A 23,175-nucleotide genomic window follows, 5' to 3' on the forward strand; every position below is an offset into this window, starting at 1 on the left:
TTCGTTTGTCTATGTCAATGTGACATTTTGGAGCTTTTTTAATGCATCAATCATCAATTTAAATATCTTTTTTATTGGGGGTGAATGGTACACTATGTTGGTACCCTATTGGAGGTAAAAAGTAAAAAAATATATAGTAGTTATTTTCTCAAAGATAAGGTAACACAAAAAAAAAGGGAAAACAGGAATTTTTAGATACTATAATATTATATAGATACTAGATATTATTAGGTATAGTCGTATAGACATGAAATTGAAAATATTTCACATTACGAATGATTTTAGATACTTAATTTATTATTATATGAAACTATAAGAAATGTTTAATTCGCACTGCGAACTTTTTTTTATCATTTGACTAACCATCGAAATGGAAATTCCAAATTTGTCATTTACAGTGTTAACCGCCTATATTATAATAGATTTTCGACCATGCTGCTGCAGTGGCGTTTGTTCGCATCGCTACCGCCGGCGCGTGACGGCCTGCCACGCAATTATTTCACTATATCGATACAACAATATATAACACTAGCGAACCGGGGGCTGTTTTATGTGAAATGCGCATATATAGATATGGCTGTGTACGCGGGCGTTCGTTATTATACACGTACATCGCGGAGCCCAAGAACGGCAGGCATTTTAATTAAAGAGCTTAACGCGTGTTCAGGAATTCGCAATAACCCGGAGGGATAACAAAAGGGATTTTATATATACATTTTTTCTTTCTTCCCCATCAAAACAACTGCGGTTCGGAATGCATATAGGCAGGGACGAGCACGCGCGCTCGGTCGCTCGCGGATGTGGAACATCTGTTGCTGAACAGAGAAAAGTAATTTTTCACCCCTTCGCGCGTCCCTCGCACACTCGCATACCCCGAACACATGCACTATATATATATATGTTTATATGATATACATGTGCGGCTAGCGTGTGTTTATTTTTTACCCTTATTTGCAAAACGTCCGGGGCTGCTGCACTCCGTTTTGTGCCCGACCAAGGGTGGCGATCGGCTGCAGGGGCGGCGTGCCTGCGACAATACGCGCACGCCAAGACACCGAAGAAGAGACAGAAATATAGGAATTCTTCCCGTTCGGCGACCGTATAAAATCGTGTGTAATACTACATAAGGATCGCGAAAAGATTTCGACGACGACATGCAGGAATATATATATATGCGCCGGAATGATTAACGCGAGATCGTTGACCGGGCGCGCAATGTCTGCTGCAATATAATCCATATTGTAATATATAAATATACAAATTATTGTACAACATAATATGTCTTCGCAGAGTAATACTACAACTGTCCAACGAAATTAATCGCGACGAAGGACCGCGTATATAATGCGTGTAAGAATACTATATAATATTATGTTCCCGTTGATGGGATCGATAAGATTCTGGTTGTCAGCGATGGTCGATTTTGTTACCGATGAGAGTATCTTTTTATTATTTTAGACGCAAGTTGTATACACTGATTTAATAATATGGCATACATTTATTTATATATAAATCTCAACTTATTTTTAAATAACCATTGATATTTGCTTAGTCGCGTGTTGTTTTTGAAAAAAATGTTCGATTAGCCAAATTGTTATTTTCTTTTCAAGCTTTATAATAATCCAAATTAAAACCTAAATGTATTTTAATCTGTTATTAATATTCTGGATTTTTAGAAATGTTATAAATTATAATGTACCTATGAAAAAGAATTTTTCGATTTTGGGTAAAAATAAAAATATGTAAATTTAGACCTCTGATTGGCTAACTGTCATTGTTTTCAACCATCGCCACTGGTGACTTCACACTAATTATTAATTAACATTGTTAATTATTCTGAGAGAAGACAGGTTAGTTAGCCAATATTACAATGTATATTTTATGGTATTATTGCTATTAAAGTAATTTATATTACTGTTAGACATTAATAATACATTAATGTAGTAGGTTGGGTACATTTTTACCAAAAAAAATGCATTTAAAACGTCATTATGCGTATAAAATATAGTGTTATAGGTACTTTAAAAGTTTCAAGTACTCACGAATAATATTTTTAAATTACAACAAAATACTTAAAATCGTTATTCTTTATTTAATCTAAATATCGAATTTCATCCATTTTAACCAAAAATATCTATACAAAAAAAACTGTGTATATATGTATAGTTTTTAGATTTTTTTGTTAAAAATGTTTATAATGCCTATAAAAAAAAAACATGCATTATGTATCTTTAATATTTAAGAACTGCTCCTATACCAACTTATGAGGTACTTTGTATTAAATTTCTAAGCTTTTTGACCAAATAAAAACATTTTTGTTCATATTTATAAAAAAATAACTAAAAACTAATTTAAAATTTAAAATGTCCTGCTCAAAACGAGTCAACATTTCTTAAAAATTTCATCGTACATAGAAAATGATGAAATAAGCATTTTTGTGAACATTTTAAGTACCTACGGTTATTAATTGTTTTTAAATTACAACCAAATAAGGAAATATTTCGATTATAATTTGTTAATTATTCACGTGTGAATATCCGATTATAATGTCATTAATCTGGCGGACGAGGCCATATTATTTACTAATATAATAATATTTTTAATTTACACGAATTTAATATTTGTGTTGTTAATTGTCACCGACTGGCATCGATAGTAGTCGTCGTCTATCAATAACAATATACTTTTTGACACTATAATATTCTTAATTTTTATATGATACAAAACAGTTCATACCTAGTCAATATAGTTGGAATATTAGCAATTTATGACTGAAAATATTTACGTTGGTATTAAATATTAATAATTATTTTAAACATTTGAATCACATATTTTAAAGAAACCACTAAGACCCCTTTACGAAATAGTTAGATAAGTGATTCGATAACACACGAAGGATATGCTGTTTGCTTTTTAACTGAAATGAAAAAATTATACTAGGTACCTACGTTATTTTAATACAGTGAAACCTCCCCTAACGGATACCTTCCAACAGTGGTCGTTCTCTTGAGAACAAACTACAAATTTTCTACAATCTGTACCCTCTGAATAGCTGACACCTCCGAATAACGGACCAAATTTCAACGACCGACAGTGTACGATATTCAGAGCATAGTTATCGCAGAGTCTGCGATATAGGCAGCGCCTGGGTACTTATCACAAACTATTATATTTATTTAGTATCTATATAAAGTTTAAGAAGTCGGAAACTAGTCGTTTTAATTTTAATTTAGATAGGTACATCGACATTAGAGATGTTCTGAGTAGAAAGTCTGGTATTACACCGGGTACCGAGTACTGGCCGAGTAAAATTTGTTATACTAACCAGGTATCGAGTATTGGCCGAGTAAAATTCATAGTACTAACCAGGTATCGAGTATTGGCAAAGTAAACATTTTAATACTAACCGGGTATCGACTATTGGTCGAGTAAAAATTTTAACACTAACCGGGTATCGAGTATAGGCCGAGTAGGAATGTAAATACAAAATGGGTATTATACTACTATCAAAGTACAAAGTATCAACTATATAAACATTAGACAGTAAACACGAGATTTATTTTTGTAATTCGTAGAAGAAAACTAAGAATCATATTTTGAATAACTGCATTATTAAAGAAAAAGCATGCTTAGTGAATCACTCTATGTAGGGAATCCAGCTGCGATTTATTGAAATATAGCATCTAATTTAACTGTTCGAACTGTTCGTAAGTATACCATTCGATCATACAAACAGTATATTAAAAATAAAAATTTACTCCAGTGAAATATTAAAATAGTGAAAAATCATAATTTAATAATATTATGCTCAGTGCTTAAGCCTATCCAATTCTCGTGGGTGGTCACACAATATTGTTTGTTTACGTTTTTATAACAACAACGGAATAATAAAACAAAAATATGTACTCGCGAAGATAAAATATAAGGGTCAACATTTTAATAACTATATATGTCAATATATATTAGTTGGTATATTATAAATTATACGCATCAGCGCATCACGCATGCAACCCATTGCGAAAACAACTGCTGCAGAGGACATCAAAGTACTTATACGCCAAAATTATGACAAAACGTTTTTTTGCAAAACCAGTTAATAGAAAATGCTGACATTGAAGTGAACGGGCAATAAAATTGGCGACGAAATCTGTCACCGGTTCAAAATAAATTAATGTAATATTACGCGTGTTGCGTTGTACATGGTCGGTTTGTCATCACTCATCATTCAGCGTCAGGTACCTACTACCACAGTACTACCTACCACCTACATACGATATACAATAAACATGGGAAACTTTATTAAATCTGAAAGAAAATCCTTAAACCTCAAACTTCACAACATTTCTCTAGTAAGCAAATCCTAATTTATAAGCAATTAATTTGTCCTACAATAATTCATGACCTACCTATATGGAATTCAATTTCGGGAGTCAGAAACATAGGTATTTAACCTAAAGTTATTTCAATCATTCCAATCTATAAATCTGTAATTTATAGTAAATGTTCCCGCAACCATACATCACACCACAAAGTTAACATTGAAACACAATAATCTATACTCGCATGCCATAACTATACGAAATTCCATAAAAATATCACTCAAATCCTCTTATTTCCAATCTTGCTGGACAATCCTCCTTATCGTCTTAAATTAAATTGGCCACGCTATCTGCTTAACATGTTAATATAATAAAATTGATAAAAACATTGAATATTCAAATCTTTTAAATAGTGCCAGCTGTAGACGCCACCACGTCCTACTACCACATATTTTACTGATTGTATAATAATAATAATAATACACATTGCATATGTTTCCATTTAAATATACAAATTGAAAAATAAACTGACGAAAAATTATAATATTTTCCCAAGGACATAACATTTTACCATAATATAATTTTATACCGGGCGTTCCGTTATTGATGTGTATTGTTTATATTGAACAATTCACAGAGGTTTTATTCGTATCACTTCAATTTGGCCGGAAAGTATTTTTTTTTATTCGTATATATACGCTCGACGCCCGAAACAGATCGCGTTGACATAATATACGTCAAAAGAAGAGAAAAATATTAAAAGATCACCGCAGTGATATGACTGGATATTATTCTTGTTGCGAACTTTTTTCATTATTTTACGATATCGCACATCATCGCGCCAGATGTGCACGAAGCGATTTATAGTTGAGAAAAAATCCTACGAAATAATATAAAGATTCTTGTCGGTACACATATAATAATAATAATAATATTAATAAAACGATAATCGATTTTTAGGAATTTCAAAATTACACTTTAATAAAACTATATAATAAAGTAAATAATATGACCACGTCGATAACAACCAGAGATTGCTGTGTAAGAGAAAAAAATTGTTTGTTTTCAAATGCTTTCAATTTATTTAGTTAAAGCCAAATTATTTTTATCATACATTTTATTTTATTTAAATTAAATTAAATTTGGAATAACCATAATAATATTATTTAAGTTATTTCACATAATTTTATGTTTTAAACGTTAGTGGGCTGTCTCACCATACATATAATAATCATAGATTTGTATAAGATTGATTCAAAGTTTCAAAATAAAAGTAATAAGTTTATTTATATGTATATCAAACCTAATGATTTTACAATTTGACTACTGATTATATTGTTATTTATTTTTACAGTTTTTTCAGTTTTTTCAGGTTTTTTTCAGTTTTCAGTTTTTAAGTTCTTACTAAACATTTTTCTATGCATGAAAATAAAAACATTTAGAATGTGTTATAATAGTAAACCAACAACAAAGAGGGTTATCAATTTATAATAATATGTGTAGTGGGTACATTTCAGTTAGAATGCAAAATATACACTATAAAAATATATCGATAGTTATTCTTTATTTACTTAGAATGAATTTATATGTGTAAATATGTATATTTAAACTTTTTTGTAGGTATCAAATAAATACAAATATATTCAAAATGCAATTAATCAATGGCTGCGGCGACGGTATCCTGATTCGTGATATTATTGTATATAAATTTGATATCAAATGACCACGTATATGTAGGTAGGTACACAATGCTATACATACTCGTACTAACACCTTTTAATAATATTACAATATTGCAATTTGCAAGATAAATTACACTTTTTCAACTGTCAACATCAGAAGTTTCAAATGTAATATTTTATCACCAAACTCTATAGGTACCTGCGTGAATTGTGGTAAAACTTAATCCATTAATATCTATAACTTATCTAAATAAATTTGATATATCGTATGAATTCACTTGTTTAAACATTTTAAAGTGAACTATAAATTATAATATATTTATATAAATAATATATATTATATTGTAAACGCATTACAATTGTTATCGTATTGTTTTAACATTGTATTAAAATATAATACCTACTGCTATAATATATATACATGATAGTATCATGATGATACTAATTATTATTTTATAGACATAGTACCTACACGATCGTGTGATCCAAAAATATGATATATATATATCTATTGTTTGGAATCCACGAAATGTATAGGAACAATTAATAATAATAAAACGATGATTTATTTGAATTGTAAGTATCTAGAAATTTTTTTTTTTTAATTTGATAATTTAAAAATAATTAATAAATACTTATAGAGGGTAGAAATTAATTAAACATGTTTGAACGGTTAATTTTTTAATAGATTTATTATACTTTTAGTATAATTAATAATACTTTTTATTGTTATAACCATTCTAAAACATTGAGTTTTTTCGTTACTTTTTTTTTCCAAGAAAAAAATTCCGAAAATAACTCTGCTCAAATATTTTATTTTCATATTAGGTTATTAAAAACTAGAACAGTGTTTTTAAGAATTAATAAAAAGATTAAGTATTAACAGAAGCATACTAAGATATGAAAAGAATTTCTTCATTAGGTACTATAATAGATTTAGTTCTAAGAGAAAGTGTTTATAAATAGTACTATTAATAATATATTATTTTATGCAATAAGAACTAAAAAATAAAGAAAAAAGTTATGCTATTTTTATAAACATCAAAATGTTTCTCCACCTGTATATAAACTACATAAAAAATGACAAAATTGTACTTTATCGTGTAATTGTTATATTTTTATTCATAATAATATATTAATATGATTGGTATTTGAAAAACGTAGGATGAAATTTGTATGACAAATAAATTGTATTTTATTATACATTATACCTAACTCTTGTGTAAATATTTTCATATATTTTTTAAATATTAAGTGGAATTTCAAGGAATTAAATAATTCTGTAACTAAAGACGTATTATATGGGTAGGTATTTACTATAGGTATTCATATATTAAACATATTTTTTTCTATAAATATTAATAAAAAATGTTTGCTGGGCCAAAAAGCTCAAAAATGTAATATATTAAGGTTTCTACTACGTTTTTATTATAACTTATAAGCATTTGCAGTAAAAATGATGCGTTATGACAATATCTAATACACATCATTGTAAAATCAATACTTCGCTATGCTCTGCATTATACACAAATATAATACTAATCTAAAATCTTAATCATTGAGCCATGTCCGTTTGAAATTAAAAAGGTGGATAAGTGGATGTTGCTCTGTTGTACAGTAGGTTACAAGTGGGTCACTGTAATGGATGGTGTTAAATTTGAATTCAATGATATAATATTATTGTATACGAAAAACGATTTTGAGCGGAGACGGTTTGTCAGCCTAGAATATTTTATATTATGTTTATATTGTAATTTATTATTAATACGGTAGCTGGTTTAGTCGAATTATTATTTATTTATTATCATACTTGTATATAATAAGATAAGTTTCAAGTACCTCCGAATAATATTTCATAAATATAACACAAAACTACAATTGTTCTTCTCCGTTTAAATATCTAATTTTGTCCAAATTTGAACATAAAATAACTATAAAAAAAAAAACCGTGGCTTAGTATTTTTTTTAGATTTTTTGGTTACAGAATGACCACTTACGTGGAATCTTGTTTTAAATTTTCAACCCTATTAGCTGTAAAAGTTGAACATTTTATACATTTTTAACTACAAAATCATTTTCAAATGTTAAATTTGATACATTTCATCAAAATTTGAACTTTAAATGTTTATATATAAAATTGTGCCTACCTATGTATTTTAAAAATTTTTCAACTGCTATTTCAACAATACTGCTAACAATATTAACAATATTAGCTTGGTAGTAAAATTTCACGCTTTTTGAGAAAACAAATACAATTTTATTGACATTTATACAAAACAAAAACCATCAATTAATAACATTTATAAAAAAATTTCAAGTTTTTACAGTTATTCGTTTTTGAATTACAACAAATTAAGAAAATCGCTAGGTACATGAGAAATCGAGTGAATAATGAATATCCAATGTTGTACAATTTTGAACTTCAAATGCTCATAACAATTTAATTCGATTTATAGACATTTTTTTTTTTTTTGATAAAGTTAGACAAATTTATGAGGAATCTTGTATTAAATTTTCAAATCTTAGATTTAAGAAGAAAAATTTTTATGAATTTTTAACTCAAAATAATACACATATTTTCGTGACTTTTACGTAATTTTACGTAACTTGAAATACTTATAAACAAAATTGTGACTACTTATGTATTTTTAATATTTTTTAATTGCCATTGTAATAATATATTGTGATCCTTGCATTAAATTTTCAAGCTTTTTTCCAACAAATACAATTTTATTGACTTTTAAAAAATTATAAAACTAAAAAATGGGAAACTTAAACTGTCCGTAGATAGCTCAAAACAATTAAATAAAATGTATGGTGTATAGAATTGCTAATTCAGTGAAAATGTCATTATGTACGGTCATTCATTTTAGAGTTACTTCAAAAACCAAAATCGATTTTGTCTAAAACCGATTTTACGTAATCGTTTCCATTTTTTCTTAATTTTTTTTTGTTTTTTTAGGCGCTTTTAAAAATTACTGGGAATTTTAAATTTTGACTTCCCCAATGCACCAAGTACATTCTTTTTCCCAACAGAAAAGATACTGAAGTAGAAAATCCAAGCACTATTTTAACTACTTATCGTGTACACAGACAAAAAGAAAAACATACACACACCTCATTGTAAAATCAATGAATTCAGCTCAGAATCTAAAACCATTTTATAGTTGGGAAAACAATTCAGCGCTTAAATCGGCTGATGGAACGTATGCGATAATATTCAAATTATTATTACCGCATCCAAACCACTCACTCGTCGGCGTCCGTCTCTATCGTAACACGATCGCAATGAAAACTTGATGTCCGGAAAAATAATACAATACCTATCATCGTAGTTTAATAATATGCATTAGGTACGGTAAAACTTTTCCTCAGACATTGCGAAAGTTATCCCGGTGACGAAAGGATAAGCGTAAAACGATTATATTATTTTTATACGCATATACACTCTTTAGGAGGCGGCTTTTTTAATAATAATAATAATAATATTATTATATAAGCTGCAAGCGAGCAGATAAAACGCGTACGTCAATCAAAATCCGTCTTCTCTGTGTGTGTCGTTCTCTTCCATCTCCATAACGTAATATCATCGTATTATACGCCTGTCGCCATCACGTCGTCTGATGCTACTCAACACTTTTTTTTATACAACTTAAAAAACCGAGCCACTAATATTATATTTCGATAAAATTAATATCGCTATCTCGTGCCTTCCCAGGCATCGGTCCAAGTGAAATAATACTATAGTAATTACCCAACGCCGCGGGTTGTTCACAAAAACGTGATATATACAATTTATTTTAAATTTAAATATTGATGATATATCGAATTATTTATAAATTAATAATAATTAGAAATATAGTCCACGAGTGATGAGTTGTAGCTATAATTATTGACATTATGAAAGATATAATATTAGAAATCAGTGAGTGCCATGGTCGATATAGTATTTCAGACTTCTATAATATTAGGGTCTTGTTTTTCACGAAACCTAACCTTTTTTCCCAGGAAACGCCTTATTGTCGACGACATTGGTACTATATAATTATTGTGACTAATATTATAAGTCTAATATTGTAATTTATACATTTATAAATGTAATAAGTAATAAATGTTCGTAAAAAATAAAAATAAAACTTATTTAAGTAAATAAAAAAATCAAATTGTATATTATAATTTCGAAATACTTTCAAACACTAATAATAATTTATATAATATATTATGATTACCTATATAACTACAATATAGGTTCTTAATAATGCATGGGACACTGCGGAGGGTATAATATAGTTTTTTTTTTACATATTATTTAGATAAACCTTCTTAATGGATTGGCTTACTGCCTACGACCTACGTGGGAGGCCTGGCGACGTCGTTCATACGCAGAGGCGATATCAGAGACAGAAGTGGAATGAAGACACTATGGCACATATTATGATGTCCAGAACGAGACCTCACGAACAGACTGTTGTCCATTGGGCGCGAAATCGACATGGGTTCAAACGATGGGTTCGTGAATTATAATTGTATTGAAAATAATAATAACTATTTGAGAATACAATAATAGCTTAGCTTATAAATTTAATCACAATACGTCAACACATCACGTAGTCGTTGTTAACACACGATTTAAAATAAAATTGACAGACTAAAATAGTTACCCATATTATATTCTGTACTAGTTTATTCGATATAAAGTATACAGGTATATGTGTCTATTTCTTGTCAGCTGGCACTGCTGGGAGCCTTTCTACTTTACAATTAATGTTCCTATGTCAAATGTTATTTTATGTCACCACACTTACTCATTATAGGTACCTGTAGTATAGATTGTAAATATATTTTTAAATAATAATAAAAAAAAAAATTTAATTATGCTCACCAATAGTAGGTATGTGTGAAAAACTGGCATTAATTACTAATGCCACGTATGCTTATTTATATTCTTTAAAATCGATTTGACTTAGCAGTTTATGGTTTTCGGAATTTGTATTATTTACTAATTACAAATTAGTGATGCGAACATCACTATATACATCAGTATGTAGCCGTCTGGCAGCTAACGATGAAATAATGTGCGTCGTTATAATGTCGTCCGAGCCAGCTGTTCGTATTATTCACAAAATCATATTATATAAATGAGGAATCATTAACGAAACTGTCAAATGTGTTTTGAATTTTTTCAAGCATAAAATGTTAATATTTTATCAATAGTTCAATTCCAAAACGGGATAGAAAATTAAAAACGACTGAATCAAACTCAACCACCGCAGAACTATAAATTATAGCAGTGGCGGTCAGATCAAGTGAGGTTAGCTCTGGGTAATACAGCTAGTATAGTATACATAAACTATAGTGTTTTCATTAAAACTGTAACACGCATTATGATATAAAATTACAATTTTCCAGAAGGATGCATAATAGTTTTGGAAAGAATAAGTCAAGGGATGGAAAATGTAAACTAAAACAAGTTAGTAATGGGAAGGTAGTAAGGTACCTTCGTGATACTATCGTGCACAGCTGCTGTATAATCTCAGTATGGTCCGACGAAAAAATATATTATTATTTTACGACTGTGAAATCTCGTTTAGGTCTGAACTCTGAGAACTCGTAGAAAATCGTTGCCCTTCTGGGTTATCAAATGATAGGTTTAACTTACACTTCAAATGTCAAAATATAAATCTTGTAAAAAGTCTGGAAACTACAGTCTGCAGTTGAAGAATAAATGTATTAATGCTGTAGAGTTGAGATCACTTATAATTTATGACTTATGAGTGTTATCATAATATATAACTAACTAACTGAACTCATAAATCGACAATATATCGAGGATTAATAATAACAATCGTTCAATCACCAATCAGCTATATTAAACATTAATTAACTATAATGGGTACTCCGATAACATTTTGAAGCGTGAAGGTCAAAGGGTATTGAGCGATAAAGGGGCTTAGCACAGAATATGCACTAAAAACAAGTATTGAAAATATTGTTCTTACATCATTGTAAGCAGTAAAAATTCTTTGATTTTCAAATCGAGCAAAAAGCTTAACAATTTAATACAAGATCCCGCATAAGTTTTTTTATAGTAATTTAAACATATTAAAAAGATTATTTTTTTTTGATAAATCATAAAAAAACTGTTCGAAATTACAAATATTTTCTAATTATTTTTTAGTTAAAAATGTATATAATTTTCAATTTATATAGCTTAGGCTTGAAAATGTAATACAAGAATTCTCATAAGTTTTTCACATCGCCATTAAAAAATATCAAAAATACATGTGCATCATTTTTTTTTATATAATTTGAATTTCAAATTTTGACGAAATTTGATATTTAACAAAGGACAACAATTTTAGTTTTTTTGTTGTAGTTTAGAAATTATTAATCGTTGTGGGGACTTGAAACTTTTTTTGCCATTACGAAAGTATATGATTATTTTCTAAACACAGAGAAAATGACTATTTATAAATTATATCATACTTAATAATAATATTAATATTAGGTATATGATATAAAATAATTAATTTTAATTAAACTTTTTGACTTTGTTCGGAATTGTTTTATTTCGGTCCAACAGTGCGGTACTAATATACCTACATCAGCAAACATTCACGACGGCCCGCCATTACTGGACGATTAAACTCGAAACTTTCAACAAAATGCACACCATTATTAATATTGAATCGCCTAGAAAATCGTTTATGACGATCTCCGTGTCGTATGATAAATAATTGCGTATTCGCCGGGGCAGTTTAATTGTATCGGTGGTAAATAAATTCGAATTTAGAACGACCGATACGTCACGGTTCGCCCGCGAAACGTCTCTCGGACACGATATTGTATACCTTTAGGGCAAAAATCCAGAAATGCAACCATTACGACCGTCTGCGGTGGTTATTAGTGGTCTCTCTCGGTTCATCTGCGGCAAAGGAATCGGATTTCCGGACAGCCGTCATCGGTTCATTGCGCTGCGGAATGTCATGCAGGACTACCGTTAAGTTGACTTATCGGCTGGAATGCGACGAAGATACATTTAGGACCCTAGACGAATGCCGGCATAGAGTTTTGCGTCATACTACGTGTTTTGTTCGAGACATGTCCGATGTCGTAAAATGTATAAATTGTATTATGCGCGACCGAACTACTATTAATTTTCAAAGACTATCTATACACATAGTCGTCTGTTGTATGGTGGCCGTCGTTGGTATTACGTTTGGGCCATAAATCTATTTCGAGACAAAAGCCAACCCTTCAAATTAATACGAAAATTTCGAGTATGTATAGTCTATGTAATATTGTTTCGCTTACGTGCAACAATCACTCAACATATTTGTTCAGGAAGTGCCTTCTGATAATAGTAATAGTACATAATATTATATATTTTTTTTTTTTTTTTTATTGATCTTATAAACAACCCGGCATCTGTGGCCATTAGTTACAGCTATGGTGGTACAAACGTTAATAACAATAGGGGTTCATTATGCTATCGTATTCTAATAACTATAAACTGTGGAAAAAAAAAGAACATAATATTTAGATTGAGTTATATAAATTAGTTGATTTTAGGAAGTTTATTATCTTGTTGTTGTCCTCGGATTCTGGTCCCAGTGCGGAGCCGAGTGTCGCGTCGATTCCGATCTTTTGTCTATCTTGTTCGTACTTGAAACATTCCGTAATTATGTGTTTCACGGACAATCTTAAACCACAAGCATCACATAAAGGAGCTTCTTCCTTGGCCATTAAGTATCCGTGGGTAAGTCTAGTATGTCCGATGCGCAGGCGGTTTAATATTATTTCTTCTTTCCTTTTTAGAGAACTGTTAATCCATCGGTTGATGGAACTTTTAATTGTGTTCAGTTTGGTAGTTTGTTGCTTCCATACCCGAAGCCATTTGTCGTTGGACATCTCACTAATATGGGATTTTAAGTCATCGTATGTTAGCCCTGGTAATACTGTTACTCCCGAGTTTGAGGTGGCAATTTTAGCCTGTTGGTCTGCTAGTTCGTTACCAATGATGCCTGCATGTCCAGGAACCCACATTAGCGTGATATGTTTGTTTCTAATTGAGGCCTCGTTTAGTTTATTTTGTATTTTTATTGCGATATCTCCAGGATGGAATTGGTTTTTGATGCTGGTGAGGGTACTTAGGGAGTCACTACATATAATATGTTTTGGGTGGTCTTCGTGTAATATTATTTTTAATGCCTCGAGTATTGCAATTGCTTCAGCCGAGAAGATGGAGCATGTTCTTGGAAGTTTGAATAGTAGATTTCTGTTTTGGAATATTATTGAAAACCCTACTTCGTCATGAGACTTAGAAGCGTCCGTGTATACTTTTTGGTAGTCTTTATATTGTTCTAATATACTGAGAAAGTGACTTCTGTATACTGAGGGAGGGGTTTGGGGTTTTAGGAAGGAAGTTAATTCTGTATTTATTGAATAATGGGCTATCCACGGGGGACAGTTCATTGGTTCTCTTGATATTATTAGAGCCGGGTCAATGCCGTTTACATTTAATTCTTGGTGAATTTCAGTATTTTCCTCAGTGAGTGGAATGAATTTGGCTCTGACTGTTCTAACCAAGTATTTTAGAGCTAAGTCTGTCCTTTTTAACTCGGGAGGGTATTCTCCGGCTATGTTATAAATGCTTAAAATTGGGCTACTGCGGAATGCGCCTATAGCCAGTCTTAGCCCGCTGTTATTAATAGCATCTATTGATTTTAGCGTAGAGTAGGATGCAGATTTGAACATAATGGCACCGTAGTTTAGTCTGGACTGTATAGTAGATCTGTGTATCTTGATTAATGTTTGAGAATCACCTCCCCAAGCTGTGTGAGATAATATTTTGAGTAGGTTTAATGCGTTATTGGTTGAGGTCTTAAGGTATTGTATGTGGGTTGCCCACGTGAGGCGGCGATCGAAAAAGAGACCAAGGATTTTGACAGATTTTTGGATGGGAATTGGCTTGTCGTCGAGAGTAATATGAAGTTGGCCTACCTTTCTTTTTTGAGTGAATACTATGCAGTTTGATTTTTTGGGAGAGAAGTTAAAGCCTGTCTTTCCTGCCCATTCTTCGAGATTGTTAGTGGTTATCTGGAGAAATTTTTGTACTGTGCAGATGTTATTGCTTCGACATGAGTAATTAAAATCGTCAGCGAAGAGGTTGCATTTAATATTATATTATTATATCTCTTGAACATATTTATTTTACTGTGCCCATGACCATTATACGTTTCAGACGACATTTTACTGTTTTAAGTGAAAACCTAACCGAACACGGCAACGACAATGATTATACGATCGCCATTCACCGCAGGTACGAGTATAATATAAGTACCTACCATTTATAATGAATTATAAATATCGCACTGCATTTTCAGAGGCCACTTAAACAGGGGCTTGTGAGTCACGTAAAAAATAGTGTTCGGTGTTTGGGTACAACTATATTATTATTATATAAGCGATATGACATCAGTAAGACGCAGTCTTACGAGGAAAAATATGTGGTATCGGTATTTTGTGGTGGGAGCACGTGTCATTTGTTATTCGCGGTTCAAACGGCACGTCGATCGCGCCGAAAAAATCAATTAATCATGGCGTGTAAATAAAAGACACATTAAGCCGGCAGTAAGTAGTCATATTAATATAAAAGAGGGGTCGGTTGTATATGCGGCAAGACCTGGCAATAATCCTCCAGACGAGGGCGGTGTAGGGGCGGCCGGGACCGCACCGGGGACTTTGGGACGCGAGTGTTTTCGCACTATAAAAGAGGTTTTGGTTTTGATAGTCTAATAAATTACTCGCCGGTAACCCTCATCGACGAGGATTTGTGCAAGATTGATGGGAAAAGATAAACGCGAAAAAAGAGAGTGGGAGAGAGAGAGAGAGAGAGAGTGAGAGAGACTTTGGATGATGATAATAATAATAATAAAAAAAAGCAAAGGAATAAGAAAAGATACTATGCACACACACACTTCGGTTTGGTGCACGCGCCATAAACATTTCACTTACGGCATAGGTTAGGTCTTTTATCCGATACGTTGTTGGGGAAAGGCGAAAAAAAGTCATATTTATATGCACACGCGGCCCTTGAATCGCCTGTATGCGCGACCCTCGGGTATACCAGACCACCCTCGTCATTTTCGTCATTGATAAACAAGACTTGCAATCTGGTCGTCAACTGCATAATCTCTTCGATATTATTACACATATATTATTATATACACTGCACCCGCGTCGCGCACTTTTCTCTGGCCTTTCGGGGTCCGAGATGGGTCTTGCATGCGTTACGCACGAGAAACGATTCATGTTATACAAATAGGTATAATAACATATTATTATTATTACACGATCGAATAAACGAGAAAATTGTACAAACATATTATTATGATATCAAGATATTATTACAACTATAATAATTCGGTTACACCGACGAGTTGATAATATTATGATAATTGTTTCGTGTAATCGTGTATGCATTACCCGCCTGCTCACTATTATTTCTGTTAGCTTTTAGTTTTAATTTAGTTATGAGGTGGCATGTCGTTCTCTAAGTCAATATAATTTGGTTGCAAATAGAATATATTCTATACTTGAGGCTTTAAGGCTTTGTTTACTGAACTTTGAAAAATAAACGGTAACAAGTAGGTATTCGGATGATGACTTTGGAGTAGCTAATTAACAATTCAAAATAAGTGCTGTACTGCAAATGCAACTACAGTATCTGTTTAATTAAGGTGATAATATGGTTGTTGGTTCCCACTCCCAGCTGTATTATTAGGTGAGTTACTGTAAGAATGCAGAAAATCGATAACCCGAGAAATTTCAATTATTCTATTTTAAAACGTAGGTAGGTATTCTACATCGAATAAAAAAGGTTGGATGTTTTTGTGTTTTATTCAGTTTATTATATTGTTATAATAAATTAAATTGAGTATCCAATAGGTATCGCTTTTCGATTTGTATTCTCTGATTTTTTCTAAGTAATATTGTCAATAGGTACCTACCATACCTATATTAATTTATTCGTAAAAAAAAAATTACACCGTCTATGTTTCTGTCCTACTTTAACAAAACAAATTTTCTCAAACTTTAAGCCTGGTAAACTTGCCTGTTTTTTTATTAAAAACTTTCTAGATATTTTATATGGTTTAACTTCGAGCTCGTTATTATAATTAATATAAACTTCTTACGACGTTTTTCATAACACTCATGAATTTTTTGTCACTCCTCAAAAACTTTATACAATTTAAAGTTTAAAAGTTTACAATATCTGTTTGTATATACAATATACATAATACATCAATAGCAATATCAAGTAAACGAACATAGACAAGTGTTGAAGTGTTGTATAAAGTTATAAACGTATAATAAAAAAATTTCAAACATATTATGTACATTTTATTTTATGATGGAGTTTTTATAAAAACAAACTATAATATTATTATATTATAAGTTTAAAATAAAATCAATTATTACTGTTGTTACTAACCATCTCTTACACATACGTACCTAATTAATCACTAACCTGATTAATCCTATAAAATCAATTATATTAATAATTGTAATTGTGATTTTTTAAAATTAAATGTAGGTATACCTAGTTAGTCTTATATAATAACAAATTACATATACACATAGGTAGGTATTATTGAAACATACCTCCCTCATTATTTGAGACAGTACAATTTACTGTCGATATTAATAATTATAGTATAATATGTATACTTATTTTTATCTAGTTGAATAGTGATTAGTTGGCTAATTCCCACTACACGTAGGTACCTACGGGTTTTTAGGACATAGCACATTTATGAGAGCTCCAAAGATATTAATCGGATTATTTTATGGTTGTTAAACGAAAATAAAGATATTTTTTTCACTAAATCGTTTTCATGGAAAATTCAAATAATTCATGTAACAATACCAAGTAATAATAATTAAATTTAACATTCATTGACATAAAAATTCATAAAAATATAAATTTGGTTTTTAGCAAGAAAAATAAATGTTGTAAGTGAATTGAAACGCATACTGGTACCATCATGTATAAATCAATACATATAATTTCTTTACACGGTTTAAGTTACAATAAACTCGAACAGAACTTTCTCAAAAACTGATTTATCTTTTTGGCAAACTGATTTTTCAAATACATAGTACGTACACCGTACAAAACCGTGGAAGCGTGCAAATAAAATATAATCGGATTTGCCCGAAAAAGGCAGAACTATCGCCGTAACCGTTGCTGGGATACGAAACGGGACATTGCACGGAATGATGCAAAGCACATTTGTCGCAATAAAGATATTTGTGTAGGTACATTTTATAATATATATGTGAGCGTGTAAGCCTGTGACCTAATCCCGTGTGCACTGCCTTTGCATAATATCATGTACGAGACTCCGATAAAGTATATTTATGCTTTATTTCCACATGAGAATATTATGTCGGTTAAACCAGCAAAGAGAGGTCGGAAAGAAATACGAAAACTGTACCACGAATATAATATAGTCTTGGTGAACTACAGTTTATGTACATTTTATTATTTTAAACCAGGGCTTGCATTTGAAAAAAAATTCCGTTTTATGTTATTTGCAATTAAAACGTTACACAATTTTTGCTTTTATCGTTGTTCAGAATTAAAACGTTATCCATGTATTTTGCGTTTATCGTTGTTTAGATTAGTGTTAATACCTATTAAATTTGTTGATAATAACTATTGCGGGTAGGTAATTGCCCAGGTATGGAATATAAATATGGAGTTAATTTTTCATTTTAAGAAGTAAGTTAAGTTAATTTATTTTGTTTTGAATTTTATTATATTTCACTATTTCAGTCTATTGCGTTTTCATGTCAAAAAAATGTATCGTAAATTGTTTAAAGTTAAAAAATCATTCGAATCTAACTTATATAGAAATACTGTATGAAGTATAAACACTATATCCTATAATTTAGTTTTGGGTTGGAAAAAATTAAGTACGCTAGCGTTTCATAAATAACTTAACTTTTCTTTAACTTAATAAAAAGTTAACAAAAAGAGTATATTAACTTTAAACTTAACTGAGCTAACCTACAGTTAAAATAACTTTTAACTTTTAACTTTTTGTTATTGGTGCATATTAACTTAACTTAACTGAGTTCAAAAAATCATTAATAAAAATGTTCAAAAATGTACTTACAGCGATGTTGTAATTTAATTTTTTTTTAAATTTTTAGTACACTATATGGAACAATTCAATTTAACGGATTTAATCGTTACTGACATTTTATAAAGTTAATAGTACCTACTCAAGTTGCCAATATGATTAATCTCATATTGAAAGATATTTAGTTAACAAAGACATTTATCATGTTTCCATATTCCATTGTTAAGACAGGGTTTTCTTTGAAACGTTTGATATGGGTCTGGAAAACGTGTTGTTATTACCTGTTAGAAACTTGAAGAGGAATTGAAGACAGTCGGTAACAGTGATTTAAATGCATCAATACTATATACTATTATACAATACATTGTAAATTATCTTAATTTTTTTTTTATATTCTGTAGATATTATTAGGTATGTATGAAATTTATTATCACAGTATTTAAAATTTGATCTTTAGTTAAAATATCCTATACCAACAAGTATACTTATATGTCTATATTCATGTACTGAGAAGTAAGCTATGTCGATGGTAATATTTAAAACAAGGTACAAAAATAAGTTAAATAAGTTAATTTGTAAATATGCATGGTTAATATAAATATTAAAAGCAATGGTTTTTTAATTAATATTAATAGGTATATATGAAATATAATGGGTAGGTAATGAAAAGTTTAAAAATGTACCTATGGATTAAATTTAATTAAAAATCTAGAAGACCAATGGATGTTAGGTACATTATATTATTGTACCTACGGATCAGATAGGCATGTTTGTAGAGACTCGAGACTGTTCTGAAATTTTAACTGTAGGTATTTTTATTGTATTTTTCATTGAAACTAAACTCACATAGTCACAATAATCCAACAACATTCAAAAAGTACAACAATAACAACGCGATACGTATATTTTACCTAGCATAAATCATAAGTTTTACAATAGAATTATAAACGATTCTATTAATGTTCTATTGTACTAGAATCCATTAATTTATTAATAGTATATGAGTTTTAATACTAAAGTTTACTTCACTTGGTTAGTTTGAATTTTAAGTCATATAAGTAAGAATTAAGAAAGTATGTAGGCAAGAACAATAATGTTATACATAATATTTTATATTATATTATAATATAATTCCTCTGAAATACTATTATATAATATTTAAATGTATTTTCAGGTGTGTACCAATATCATAAAATATTTTACTAGATCAAATACATGATAATATATTGTTTTATTAATTTATGTAATTGCATAATTGAATATTATTTATGAGGACATTTATTTTTACATTTTACCTATAATAATTCAAGTTACAAACAATTGTATTATTATTTCATTTTAAAATACACACTTTAATACTCATTGTGCCCATTTAGGACTGCTTTAATATTATTTAGAAAAAAACATTTTGAGTGTTATATCATAATATCGTTCAAAGTATAATGGAAGAACCTACTATAACATCTATTGTCTATATATCTATATTATTTATATTATGTTTAAAAAGCACACATTTCTGTTATTTTTATTATGTTTATTCATTAATTTTAACAGTTATTATAAACTCATCGTTTAATTATTAAAAAGGGCTTCAAAAAACACAACTTGAATGGTGATTGGGATTTATGAAATTACAAATTGTCAACTTTGTTTGCCGTCCACAAGGAAGTACCTTACGCCTAACATTAAGTTGTTTCTTAGATTAATATTTTAGGACAATATTTTATTAAGCAACTATAATAAAAAATAAACAAAATATAAAATCACTAGCTTAAGTTCCTAAACCGTTCTAACAATTACAGGAAATGACACAAATATGATATTAGCAGGACTGGAAAGGCATATTATAATTATTACCTATGTAGGGCGTAGGCAGTAAGTATAGTGGTAGTTGCACATAAGAATGGAGTGTTTTGTTGTTATTGTTGAAATAATATTCCAATATTAACAATCACTTAACGGTCTTAACATGTTATTGGTATACACAGCTTAATAAAATATACAATTATCTGAATTATCACTATATCCATACCATTATACCAATCACGGTATAGTTAACATAACCACTTACTATACTAAACTTTAATTAACTATACTAACACAAATTCAACATCTGCACAAAAAGTACTTTTTCCATAAGTCAAATAGGTATGTCATAACAGTATAACAGTATAAAATAGTCTTACTGCGTACAAATTATAATTAATAATTATCATCAATCCTTACCCGTTGAACGGAGTCCAGCCGTTTCCTTGGACAGCTGGTACTTGGACTGCTGTCCATCGGGTTTGGAGTTCATCGCGACGGCGGTCGGCTGTATCTGAAAACAGTTAAAAGAGAAAAAAAAACGGGTTTCAAACTATTCGCGATCATATTATGATATTGATATACGCTAATCATGTAATTTGGTATTATGTGTGTGAGTGCGATAAGATGCACAGAAGGGTCGTAAGTGGGATGTGTGGGGAGTGGTGGAAAAGTTTAGGGTGTACCGACACAACATATTAATAATATTGTATACGTCGTCGTCGTTTCGTTTAACGTGTGCCTGCAAAGGTTTATGTATATATACACGTCGTCGTGGTGCTGCAGGACTCGATGAGACGTATAGTTTGTCGCAAGAGGTACCTTGTATATTATAATATGCTTGGATGATTGTCAATAAAATGAAACACAACTTATAATATGAGGCAAATAAATATAACTCATAATAAATATTAGATAACAACAACAAATATATTTATAATAATAAAAATTCGTTACAGCATTTGTCACAAAAATGAACCTACAGAAATTAATAGATGGAAAATAATATAATGCGATATTTTCTCGTGTCACTGGACAGTGGCGTCAACTGCGCAGGGAGGGAGAGGAAGGTTGATGAGTTAGAAATGTTATCCCATTGTTGTTTAGATCAGAATTTTTACTTAACATTAAATAATGATACTATGAGTCTGTTTTATTATTTATTTAAATTGTTTTCATATAGATTGATTTCATATTCACATAACATTATAATATACATAATATTATACTCAATTGTCATTGTTATTATAAACATGTATGATAAATTCATTGATTAAATTATCCATTGCTATATCATATTTTATTTAAAAAAAAAAAAAGATGATGTGTATCTAAAAACATGCACCTACTCGTGTACTAATGATAATTGTTCAACCAACAGGATAAATATATAAGCTCCTTATACCCTCTTAAATTGGAGACAATAACGTAATATCAGGACATTTTTTATAGGCTACAGATAACAATAGTTATTAGAAATAATATGGGAAAATATGAAATGACGCCACTGACAACTCGGCGGGCGACCGGTACAGTCTATTTGAAACGATTATTGTAACTTTATTTATAATTTTACGAATTCTGATTGCATAATACTAATATACTAATAAATTGTATCATATTAATAATTTATTATAATACGGTCGTTGCAGCGGTAGACCGTTTTTCTGCCGCCGACGACGATGAGCAGAATCGCGTATTTACCGGATTATTCGGACGCGAATTTCTTCGCTGTAGAGACGTAGTAAGTCGTGTCGTCACGGCTAGACGATGATGAAGACTTGTGCAAGTGACGAAGTGGCACGGCAGTGGCGACGGTGCAGCGAGACAGTGGAGTGAGCTCGAAGACAGCAGTCGGCTGCAGACCAGCGAATGTCGTCGGAATGGATTTCGCCAGAGTGAAAACAGGGCACGTCGCGGTATTCCCCCCCGCGAGCTCCGGGTCGAAGCCACCCCCGTCGGACTTACCGGGGCCCAGCGTAGGCGTGCGTGCCGCGCAAGCGCACGTCGTCCGCGCGTCGACCGCCTTCCCACGGGCGCGAGTCCGCCTACAACCCCTTCATCCCCCCGAGAACCCCCCCGTGAAAAGTCCCCCCCCGGCCAGTCACCGGTCGGGTTTACCCCTTTTCGTCCACTCTAATCACGGCAGCGGCGGCGGGCATATAATATATATACATAATATTATACTGACTAAACGATATCGATTAATTCGTA

At 30.8% G+C, this 23,175-nt stretch overlaps 1 protein-coding gene across 5 annotated transcripts in view; it reads right to left on the reverse strand.

The window, feature by feature from the left end:
- LOC132934516 (glutamate decarboxylase) overlaps positions 1-23,175 on the reverse strand; it is a 116,317-nt gene that overhangs the window by 58,377 nt on the left and 34,765 nt on the right. For all 5 annotated transcript variants that reach the window (XM_061000832.1, XM_061000830.1, XM_061000831.1 and 2 more), the window contains one exon: positions 21,382-21,475. In XM_061000832.1, the coding sequence (XP_060856815.1) occupies positions 21,382-21,475 (94 nt within the window). The remainder of the gene's footprint in view (positions 1-21,381; positions 21,476-23,175) is intronic.

This window comes from Metopolophium dirhodum, chromosome 1 (assembly GCF_019925205.1).
Source record: "Metopolophium dirhodum isolate CAU chromosome 1, ASM1992520v1, whole genome shotgun sequence".
In the NCBI taxonomy this organism is placed as follows: domain Eukaryota; kingdom Metazoa; phylum Arthropoda; class Insecta; order Hemiptera; family Aphididae; genus Metopolophium; species Metopolophium dirhodum.